The sequence below is a fragment of the Rutilus rutilus genome (genome assembly GCF_951802725.1).
Source record: "Rutilus rutilus genome assembly, chromosome: 5".
NCBI lineage: Eukaryota > Metazoa > Chordata > Actinopteri > Cypriniformes > Leuciscidae > Rutilus > Rutilus rutilus.
In genome coordinates this window covers 39,521,818-39,533,606 of record NC_140213.1, presented here as the reverse complement: position 1 = coordinate 39,533,606, position 11,789 = coordinate 39,521,818, and the positions used below count along the sequence as shown (strand labels likewise).

The 11,789-nt window shown below is 38.3% G+C and overlaps 1 protein-coding gene across 1 annotated transcript; it reads right to left on the bottom strand.

Annotated features, from left to right (window-relative positions):
- Positions 1-270: 270 nt before the first annotated feature.
- Positions 271-10,580, bottom strand: psme3ip1 (proteasome activator subunit 3 interacting protein 1). Its single transcript, XM_084408847.1, has 8 exons — positions 10,526-10,580; positions 9,573-9,638; positions 9,369-9,491; positions 8,361-8,459; positions 7,696-7,819; positions 3,603-3,740; positions 1,627-1,700; positions 271-614 (listed from the first exon to the last, which is right to left on the bottom strand). Exons 3-8 carry the CDS (start codon positions 9,481-9,483, stop codon positions 409-411), a joined length of 756 nt encoding a protein of 251 aa, XP_084264973.1. The 5' UTR covers positions 9,484-9,491; positions 9,573-9,638; positions 10,526-10,580; the 3' UTR covers positions 271-408.
- Between the last annotated feature and the right edge of the window lie 1,209 nt (positions 10,581-11,789).

Below are 11,789 nucleotides of genomic sequence, written 5' to 3'. Positions count from 1 at the left end.
AGAGATTTGGACTAAATGTTTCATGTCTTCTTGATCCACAGCTGTCAGTGTCCCCTTGTCCACTAGAGCTCTGCAGAAACCGCAAGGGTGGGTAGATGGGAAGGTGCGTCACCAGGTTAAGCTGCCAGGGGTTTAAACTGTATAGAACGTAATATGAGGAGGATGGGGGAAGTGTCATGTTTTGAAAGCACAAGACATCAACAACCACAATAGAAGTTAACATTACAGCCTTTAATAAACATCAAGCAAGTGTACTAAACAGCCTTATCCAACACTGAAATAACGGATACCTAGCGCTAAATCGTTTTAGACGACCTAGCTAAATCGCGCCGCTGAGAAGGCAAGGGGGCGGCGCCCAAGCCTAGGGCAGCACAGGTGATAGTGAGTGAGTGTGTTCTGTCAGTGTGTCTATCTGAAGAGCCTGTGGCGTTTTATGGGAGAGCCTATCTCAATCTCGCTACCTTCGCTGTCGCTGCTGGACTCAGAATCACTGCTGCCGGAGTAAGCGCCGAGCCCTGGCAGGATGCCCACGCATACAGCGGCGGAGGGCAGGTGGAGAACGCCCGAGCGGATCACGTCCAAGCCGGGGGATTTGGGCTCGACCGCCTCCTGCTCTGAGAACACAAAACAACACACGCACATAGAGCGCACGCATTCTCTGATGCATTTGACATCTGACGTGGCAGGTTAATACGGGAAGGTGAATCAATATGATGTTTCGCAGTAAATATTACAAAACGCTTACATTTACATTGTGTAAAAAATAGACTCCAGGTAAAATACAAGCGCTGTCGAATGCCACATAATTTTTTGTAAGGGTTGACAAATGCACTTACAGTGAATGTCTATTGTGAAATACTATTACAATTTAACATTTTATTTTAATATATTTTAAATACATTCATGTGATGGTAAAGCGGAATTTTCAGCATCATTACTCCAGTTTACATTAACACATGATCCTTCAGAAATCCTTTTAATATGCTGATTTGGATGCTCAGGAAACATTTCTGTAACACTTTAGTTTAGGGTCCGATTCTCACTATTACCGGATCTCACTATCCGATTAATGCCTTATTTTGCATGACCATATTCTAAATCCCTTATTCCTAACCAATACCTAAACTATAATACCTTACTAACTATTAATAACTAGTAATGAGTTAATAGTGAGAATTGGACCCTAAACTAAAGTATGAACAACATTTCTTATTATTATCAAAGTTGAAAACAGTTTTGCTGCTAAATATTTTTGTGAAAACTAAGATACATTTTTTTAATATATAGATAAATAGAATAAAAAAAACAAAACAATGTAAAAGTCTTTACTGTTGCTTCTGAGGTAATGCATCATTGCTGAATAAAAGTGTAATGCTGTTGTTTTTTTTAAACAAAATTAGTCATCAAAATTATTTTCTGCCATAAAAGACAGCACTGTCTTTTTAAGTTGAAGGTATTAAACTTCTAAAAACATTTTTAAAAATATATCCGCTATAATGTTTCGGTGCATTTTTTTTTTTTAACCAATTAAAACAGTGTGCCACATTATTACAGATCCAATAATGATCTGAAAATCACTTTACATAATTACATTAAGTGAAGGCAGCATTACACTACAAAGCTCACCTGTCTGACTGCCATTGCCGGCTACCGTCTCCTCTACTTTTTGCTTTTTACTCCCTTCTGAGGACTGAGATGAGCTGTACAAAGACAAAAATGAATCACAAATCATTATACATAAAGAATATGCAGTCTCAGATTTCTACGTTTAAAATACATTAATGCTCGATTTCACAGACAAAGCTTAAGCCTATAGTCCTAGACTAAAATGCATGTTTGAGCTGTTTAAACTGAAAGCAACTTACACTGACTTGTATTAAAATTTGTCAATGTCATTGTATTGTCTCAAGATGCACACCAGTAATGTTTTTTTTTCTAAAGTAGTTTTATAAAAGCTACTTTTCTAATTTAAAGCTCCAGTCCGTAACCTTTTTGGGTTAAAAATTATCCAAAATAAATGTGAGCAAGTACATAACCAGCAAGTGTTCAAAACGGTAAGCTTGTAATAATGTTTGTAATTCCAGTGGTACTGGTGTCATTACGTCACATCTGTACACATAAAGAAGGTGTCCCGGCTAGTAGGCTATGAGTGTGAGGATGTTGGAGGTGGAAATTTATAGCCTTTTGATATAATTAAACATCAATTTGATGGCAGAAAGGTTCAAACGACAATCAAATGCAAAGACTTCGGACTTCGGGCTACAGAAAAAAAGAGACTGCAACCGGGCCTATGCGAAAACAAGGATAAATATGCATCTGATTACAGATATGTGTGTTTGTATTTCAAAGAGTACCAGTTCTAAGGAACATTCATTTGTTGGTATGACAATTAGAAATTAGACAGCATAGAAATGGAAACTGAACTACAGGTAGCCCTAATACACATTAAATGTAGTCACGCAATGCTGATGTGGTTAACATTAACAATTTGAGAACAAAGTCTAATTTGCACGCTTTGACGTGATATAAGCGATCGTCAGCGCGATTTATATGGAGTGAATTATGTGCCATAATTAAACAAACAAATCCAGCATTTTTGCAAACAAACTCGATCTGCTTTGCAAAGGAAAACTCGACTCGCAAACAAACAGAAAGCAATGTGCAAGTACAAAGGTCGGTTTGAGTGAAAATGCAGTGGAGTAACAAATATGTATTGTGTTTTACAGATATAAATAAATGAGCCAAGATAATACTTCACAAATAAATACAAACCATCCTACAAATTGCATGTAACCTTTGAATAAATACCAAATCTAGTGCATACAAATGCATATCTGTCTGTTATGATTGTGAGACACTTGGCTTTTTATGAGATCTCTCGGCTCAATTTTCTCACAAATGCAGTTGAGCAACTTCCTCTTCTAAAACAGTAGATGGCGCTAAGCTAGGGGATTATTTTAGCGCTAGTCTCCCGGGAGAAGCACTGATTTGAAACATGTCTTTGCCTACAGCTGAGGAAAATGACCGGTGAACGGGTGTATTACTCCACTGCATTTTCACTCAAACTGACCTTTGTACTTGCACATTGCTTTCTGTTTGTTTGCGAGTCGAGTTTTCCTTTGCAAAGCAGATCGAGTTTGTTTGCGAGTCGAGTTTTCCTTTGCAAAGTAGATCGAGATTGTTTGCAAAATGCTGGATTTGTTTGTTTAATTATGGCACATAACTCGCTCCATAGATTTACTGCAATGCTTTTTTCCCCTTAGTTGGTTATTTATGTTATTTACTTGTTCAGATGACATTTCCCGGTGAATTTTTTTATGTTGGTCATCTGTGATTCCGAATGCCAGTATCCACACCGGCGCGGCGACTGACACACATTCTCCTCAAAACATTGGATTCATCCGTGCTGCGCCGTGCCGAGGCACAACCCACGTAAAGTTGATCATTCCGCGAATAACTGCAATTGCAGATTTCGAACAGAGATGGCGACAAAGAGGAAAAACTACGGACTGCAGCTTTAACTAAGGCCTAGTCCTGGCTTAATCTAAGCCCTGTCAGTGAAACCAGGCCTAAATATAATAACTGAATAGATGTTGAGGTACCTGCGTCGTTTCACTGCCCCAGCCAGCAGGTGGGCCTGAGACAGGTGACTAGTTCTGTGGGTCTCTGAGGGTTTGGGTCCTGCCTTTTTCTCTGGCTCCTTCTTCTGGCTATCGGTGGCTGCCAGCTTCTGCAGAGCGCTGTGAGGTTCACTAGTTAAGGAAAAATCACTGACATGCACTTAGGTGTAATTAAACTGTGACAAAACTTCACAGCCATACTTTCCGACCCTGCTATTGTGGTAAGCCACTAGACAAATGCAGTTTTTCATTTTATACTGAAACGTTCTCATAAACCTAAATGAAGTTCTTGGAGAGCTCCACTTTAACAGCACAAAAACAGAACTAAACCCACAGACAGATGAGGAAGCTAGGATAAAGAGGGCACCCGCTCAAAAAAGTCACCACAGAAGCCACCACGTCTATCAAACCTACTTCCTTTTTTCGCTTAGTGCATACAGATGGCCTAAAAAGTTGACACACTTACAGGTACGATAATTTGGTGCCTCCACAGGAGGCAAATTCAGTAGAATTAGGGCACATTACTGTATTATTCTACAGATCATGGTTCTCAGCAGTGCTTTTAGATGCAGTTATCAAGCCCCGAGAAAGGTTTCAGTTGCCACGACAACGCATCCTCCAACCTTCTATCTACAGGCATACCTGATTGGCAGAAGAGAAAAGCTGATCGTATTAGATGTTACATGATGAGAAATCAATTGTATGATATATGATTTGGATAATAGCATGACCTTTGATTTCGATAGATTAACGCAACACAATTGTGCTAATGTGGAACAATCTGCTGTAATTCATAATTCATTGTTACACACCAATCACACACACACACACACACACACACACACACACACACACACACACACACACACACACACACACACACACACACAATGATACTGACACAAAACATGATTCAGCCCTGCATAGGATTCATATAAAATGATTCAAACCATTTTCTATTTGTTCATTCAAAGAAACAGCTCAAAAGAGTCGTTTGTTCGGGAGTCATTGTACGCATGTATACTCAAAAAAAAAATTTTGAGCCTTTTTTAAAAGATTTAAGCATTTCAATTAATAGTAAATTTCCATCTAATTGAATTGAATAATCATTACATATTGTTCATATTATGATTTAAGAATTTTAAATTAGTTAAAAAAACTAAATCTTAATAAAACATTTAGTATAAATCTTAATGGAACAAGGGAATGGACCATTTAGTTTATGTGATTTTTAATTATAAATAAAATGAAAAAAATGAAAATGTGTTTAAATTTAAGTTATACAAAATGTTTTTGGAACCTGTATACCTCGAGTGAGCAAGCTTTGGGTTAACCAACCGAGAGTTCAGGGTATATGTGACGGTAAGTTAACCTTCATTTATGGAATACCCTGCTGGTAAAATGTTTTCTTTCTGTGGCGCTGAAGAGATAAAGCAGCGCGCTGCGGCATTCCACTGCTGGATGCTGGAAACTGAAAAAACGGACTTGACTTTTTTTATGTAAACATGCGCTATATGGACATCTTTGACCTTAGGACTTGTTCAAACTTCAAACCAAAGACTATGACTATTAAAAGGTGCAGTATGTGATTTCTGAGAAACACTTGATATTTGAAGTCGAGACCCAAACAAACACACCCTACCGTATACAGTACACCATGCTCGAGCTCGTTAAAGTCGGGTGGATTCTGATTGGCTGTCATTGTTTTTACCGTTCATCAGTTGGAAAAATTGTTCTGAAATTGGTTCCAACTATGGTTCTTCTTTGACTTTAAGAGTGGACTTCCCTATTCTCATAGATAGATTCAAACGATTATTAAAACTTTATAGTTATTGTCCTGTGTGAATGGCAATTTAGAACGATTTTTTTATGGAATATTGCAGTATTTGTTGAAGAAGCTCTGCAGCAGACTTCTTCAACTTCTTCAACAAATACTGCAATATTCCATAAAAAAAATAAAAAAATAAAATTTGCTCGGCAAAAGTGCACATGCATAACGGCCGCAAAGGGGATGCTCACGAACACCCTTCTGAAACCTAAAATGACTAATGGGACACCGCCGCGACCCTAGAGGCTCATAGATTTAATGGACATGCGCACACGGCAGCCATTGTTAAGACCACAAGACCGTCACTCACATCGCAGCAATAGTTAACCACAAAGATTGAATCAGTTCCTGTTGGACAAAATCAAGTCCCACCCTACATTTTTTCTTGTTTGAGAAGATCTTGGATATGTGTCACAATAGGAAAGAAAAGACAAACGCAACTTCTGTTTCGTGCCGACTTTAAAGAGCTCGAGAATTTAAAGTGACAGATTATATAACTGCAGCGCACGCTCATAATAAACAGACAGCTATCGTGTGTTTGTGTGGACGCTAATATAGTTTTCATTTTTAGTGTGAACAGGTCTTTACAACCAGTGGCAACTTTGCTTTAAAAAGTGGGTGGGACAGGAGTGTGTGCCAGTGCGTATTTCAGAATATCAGAAATCACCGATAACAGCTGCAACGAGCACTCAGCATGCACCAGATCTAGGGTTGCAAAGGGGCGGAAAATTTCCGGTAAATTTCCGGAAAGTTTCCGGTAAATTTCCATGGGAAGTTAAGCTGGGGAATTTTGGAAATATTCATTACCACGGCAACCGCTTGCGCGTCCATGTTTTCCCGCGTGGGGAAAACATGCGACAACAAAAGGGAAAATCAGCGAAGAAGTGACTAGAGTTCGCTAGAGTTACCGAGTTCTCCTTTAACCACGTCTACTTATTTACATGTTGCGGTATACACGGAATAAAAAAATCTGTTACGGTTTACATTTTCTTCTGCGGTAACGATATATACCGTCATACCGCCCAGCCCTACTTATGTGGTAAATAAAGTTATGCTAGCTTATTTAGCATCTAACTTATCAGCTTGCTATCTACTATGAATACATTTGTATGTGATATTTGCAATTTAAACATTTAATAAATATATTTCCCCATAATATCATCAAAACTTACTTCACTTTGTTTAGTCCACAGGCTCAAATGTGTGCCTTCAATAGTCTTGTGCTTTGGGCTTCTGTACATGTGATGGAGGCATGCACAGTGCCAGTAGGGGGTGTGGTCTCAATAGCCATGCAGTAAGCAGTGTGCCATGTGCATGTGATTGAGGAATGGCATGGATATTCAAGTGTATTTGAATGGCATCTGTTTGTTTTAGTCAAGATTATGCTAAAATATACTTTCCTCAACTATATTTAAGTTCCCTATAAGAGCCAACCTTCAACTTTGAAAATTCCCAGTTTATTCCCGTTTATTCCCTTAAATTCCCATTAATTCCCATGGAAAGTTTCCATCTTTGAAAATTCCCAGAATTTTGCAACCCTAACCAGATCGCATCTTATTTTACACAAACGAACGAATTGCGAATCAACTGGAGATGTTTCATTTGTATTAATTACATCCGTGCCGTGAGATGTTTCAAAAAGTGGTGGGAACAATATCGGCGCTGGCAAAAACTGGTGAAAATTACGCCTGTTTATGGTGCATTTCGCTACTTTTTCAGCATCTGGTCTATTTTTAGACGCTTTGTCAAGTTAAAGAAGTTTGATTTCAGACCTCTGATTTCAGACCTCTTCTCGATATTATAAATTAGCGACCATTCCGTATGAATTTTGAAAATTTCTATTTCTTTATCAAGTAAAAGTTCTTTATGTGAAAGGTTTTGCATGACAAGGTATCAGAGTCCAAAAACGTCCATCTGTAAAACAAAGTTAACTGCTTGAAACTGAACACACGGAGACTGTCTGTTTTCCAAACCTCTAATCCATTTGCCAAGCCAGTATGGATTTCTGTCAGTGCGTCGGGTTCCTCTTGGGGCTGTCTCGTTTGAGAACATACACACTAACAAGGTACAAGAACTCTTTTTTACTTTTCACCAGCCAGAAATCATTGCGCTTGACAGCTGAAGCTTCTAACATCAGCTTAACGAAGGTGAACATAGAGACACTCAGGCAGAAAGCAAAACTCCCTGTCAATTTTTTTCAAGAGCGCATGACAGTAATATTGTATGTGCTTTAAGGTGCAAAAGGATATCCTGTATTCTTTTATCTCTTTAGCTTCCTCGTCCCGTCTGTGTTTCTCTATTAGAGACTGCTTCCGAGAGACTTCGTCGAGAAAGCTGGACTCGTCTTCATCCAGGCCTTTAACCATGTTCTCTGTGGAGAAACACAACAATAGAATTAAAAAGACTCCATGAACGCTTCTTTTTGAGGAACCGAGCGTCATGAAAATTCTATTTTTTCTCAATCATGAACAGTTCTATTGTCTGTGAATATGACCACCATGCTAGCAGATCAAGAACACCCTTGGAATCAACGGCAATAGGAGCAGCAATGGTCGCTAGGGAGACCGAGAGTGGGTTTGTCACCAGGGATACGGAGATGAAGCCGAGATGCTAAGATCATGCCAGTCTCCCATCAGCACCCGCAAGAACAGACCTGCTCTTGATCTCCATCACTCCCATCTGTTCACACTCATAGACACCCACCGACATGCTCAAACACACACCAGCGCATGTGTATGCAAGCACACGCATGTTTTTGCACAAACGGTGACGGATAAACCCCAAAATGAGGTCAAATATAGATGCGAGAGGCAAGCCACCGGAGACCGTGCGATGCGTGTCGTCTGAAAGATCTGTTTTTGATAGAAATAAAGGGATGATGTGTATGGGAGGAAAGCAGCATGAGTGCTTACTGAATTTGAACTGCTCCTCATATTCTTCCTGTTTCTTGTCTTTCTGCTCTTGTAGCCTTTCGAAGAGAGATCGAGGGTCGTACGCCTCCTCAGGGGCCTCTGTGGTGCAGTGAGAATGAACAGTCAAAACTTGCAAATGCATCTGGGAGAATTAATGCCTATCATTAAAGGGGTTGTTCACTTTCAAATAGAAATTTCCTGAATTAAGGTTTTTGAGGAAAACATTCCAGGATTTTTCTCCATATAATGGACTTCAATGGCAACCAACGGTTTGAAGGTCCAAAGGCTCGACGCGATCCCAGTCGAGAAATAAGGGTCTTATTTAGCAAACGATCAATCATTTTCTTTAAAAAAAAATACTTTTTAACCACAGATGCCCGTCTTGTACCATCTCTGAGATGCGCCACGCATTACGCCATCACGTTGGAAAGGTCACGCGTGACGTAGTCGGAAGTACCGACCCAGTGTTTACAAGTTTGGAGTAGGAGGACCGTTCAAAGTTATTGTATGTTGAATGACACATATTTATATGTATTTGCATCAGTTTATTGTTTAAAATGGTCCTTATGTGTGCATATCCTGGATGTTTAACGATGTCACGCGTGACCTTCCCAATGTAATGCGTGGCGCATCTCAGAGATGGTACAAGCCGGGCATTTGTGGTTAAAAAGTATATATTTTTTTGTTTTGTTGAAAATGACCAATCGTTTCGCTAGATATGACCCTTATTTCCCGGCTAGGATCGTGTCGAGCCTTTGATGCTGCATTGAGACTGACATTTGAACCTTCAAAATGTTGGTTGCCATTGAAGTCCATTATATGGAGATAAATCCTGGAATATTTTCCACAAAAACCTTAATTTCTTTTTGACTGAAGAAAGAAAGACATGGACATCTTGGATGACATGGGGGTCAGGAAATTATCAGGAAATTTTTATTTGAAAGTGAACAACTCCTCGAAGCCTCTTGTTAATTTGTCTGATTGGCGCTGACGAAGTGAACGTCTCACCCTCCGGGTCATCTGGCTTGCGGACCTTCTCCCATTCTTCCTGTCTTTTTTTCCTTAGCTCGTCTAGTTCAGACTCTGACACAAACTTTCGGCTGAGGTCCACACCATCTGCCATGGCAGAACCTACACAACACATGCAGACTTTTGAGTTATTTATGTATCGATCACCACATTTATCAATATATTTAATCCATCAAAACTCACCAAAATGCTGTTTATTTAATCAGGATAAAAACTGTAGGTAGTTCATGAAGTCATCAGCAGGAGATTCTGTTCAGAGATTCAGAGACAGAGGATAAAAAATTGTGATAATTAAAAAAACTAAAAAAACATTGCACACATCATAAATGTATGCAGAACTAATGCATTTAAATATTCATTTGAAATGTGAAGCACAATATAATTTATGCTCCGGGTCTATTAAGTGGATTTTGGTCTGAGCAATGATGACAGATTCTGCACGAAAAGGTAAACACTGCCCCCTAGTGCTGGATTTGAACACTGAAAGTATTAAATTCCAGATCCAGACGTACCTATTTCTTTGATTTTGTGCTATTAAAAACGATTTAAAGTGCTAGTATGATAGCCAGTATTATGCATATATACACCATAGAAATGGTGCTAGGAACACACAGAGAACAGAAAAAATATTACTCTATTATTAATCTTAAATATTAATCTAACTCAAACCATGGTTTATCAACACTTCCACTGTCAGCGTGGAATGTGCATGATGATAAAAAAAAAAAAAAAAAAAAAAAAAAAAACACACATCACGTATCAAGTAATATTGTAATAACAATAAACATCAAAACTAAATAAAAACGACACATATAATGCAATTTGGGTTAGAAAGGTCAGTGACTTCGTACGGTTACTTTATTTTGAATACATGCAAGGAACACTGCAATATTATTTTAATGAGACACCACCGCAGCTTCAGGGCCTAATATTGATCTGAAGTCGAGCGTGCAAGGTTTTGATCGCACTCACTACTGGATCAGCAAGCAGTGATAGTTATACAGCTATTCGTTTAACACGCATTATATAACGCTAAAGTCGGTTTGTTTTATACGGCAGACAAATAATGACCGAAATCAAAGAAGAGACAAGGAATAAATAATTATTTTAAGAAGGAAACGGTATCAGATATTTACCTAGTCCGGTTTTGTGTCCTGGTTAAAGCATCCCCTCAGCAACAACTGCCAAGGGCACATAGTTCCTACGCAGGGACAACATTAACAAATGGGAAATGTAGTTTTCATGGGAACGTTTTGCTTTCGAGAATCAATTGTCATATTATTGTTATGTATTATTATTTGAGTGTACATCATTTTAACCAGTTAAAAAAAGTACAATTAATTTCCTTTTACTTTGAAAGTTTTTAATAAAGGGGAAAATAACTGAATGCTTTAAATGTTATACATATGTTTAAACCTGTAAATTTTATGAAATTGTTAATGTTTTTCCAGTTGTCTTCGAATTTTGTTCCATTAATTCCAATTAATTAAGACAGTAGAAAAAAGCAAAGGTGTTAGTATTGTAGATGCCAGTAAACATGTTTTTAAGATGTCTGTTTGCTTGCAGATTTTTGTTTCTTTGTGTTGAACCAGCTTGTATAGGTTTTTTGAGTTGCAACATATCTGTTGATTAACTACATCACTAAAGTTTTTATTTTATCGATATAATAAATGCGGGACTGGATAGCCTAACAAAGATGACAAAAATGCATGTTTACACACAGCATTTGATTTATAGCTTTCAAATTGGAAATTTGTTTACACAACGCTATCTCTTGAGCAGAATTTGGTTTGTTTTACTGGTTGCTAGGAGGGGTTGGATTCAGCATCATGTGCTGGAGATATGCTACGACACACACGATGAATCGTTCTTTTGAATCACATCTTTTTAATGGACCGTGTGAACCGATTCACTAAACTGAGTTGAACGATTATTCATTGGTCGGAACGGATCTTTCGGAAAAGAGCCGAGAGAACGAATGAACTGAAAAGAGACACGTCAATGTAATAGCATGTTAAAAGGTTTGTCAACAAATCAACATGTTATTAAATAAATAGCATTTTATTAAAACATTGAAAAACATTTTCGGCGAATTAATGCAAACGAAATGTATTACCCTACTGTTTATTGTAATGGAAGGCAGGTTAGTTTCTAAATTACTTTGTTTTCATAATTTGAATCATGGCTACAACAAAGGGAATGTGGACACAACCGATTCGCTTACAATAATGGGAAAACGCACTAAAGAGCAACATGTGATTTCTGTTGTAGTGTCTATGGTGACAACACTTACAAAAACAGATAAACATCACAACACGACCACATGATGACGCAATTATACTGACGTAAAGAACAGCGGAATCACTTTTTGAACCGGTTCTCTAAAATGAACTGTTCAAA

What these genes read in the sequence shown, in the direction of transcription:
- psme3ip1 (XM_084408847.1), bottom strand. Translation starts at nt 9,483, where the DNA reads ATGGCAGATGGTGTGGACCTCAGCCGAAAGTTTGTGTCAGAGTCTGAA. An exon ending in CAAGCCAGATGACCCGGAGG is followed by an intron (nt 8,460 to 9,368) that starts GTGAGACGTTCA and finishes ACTGCACCACAG; the next exon opens with AGGCCCCTGAGGAGGCGTAC. An exon ending in GAGATAAAAGAATACAGGAT is followed by an intron (nt 3,741 to 7,695) that starts ATCCTTTTGCAC and finishes TGAACCTCACAG; the next exon opens with CGCTCTGCAGAAGCTGGCAG.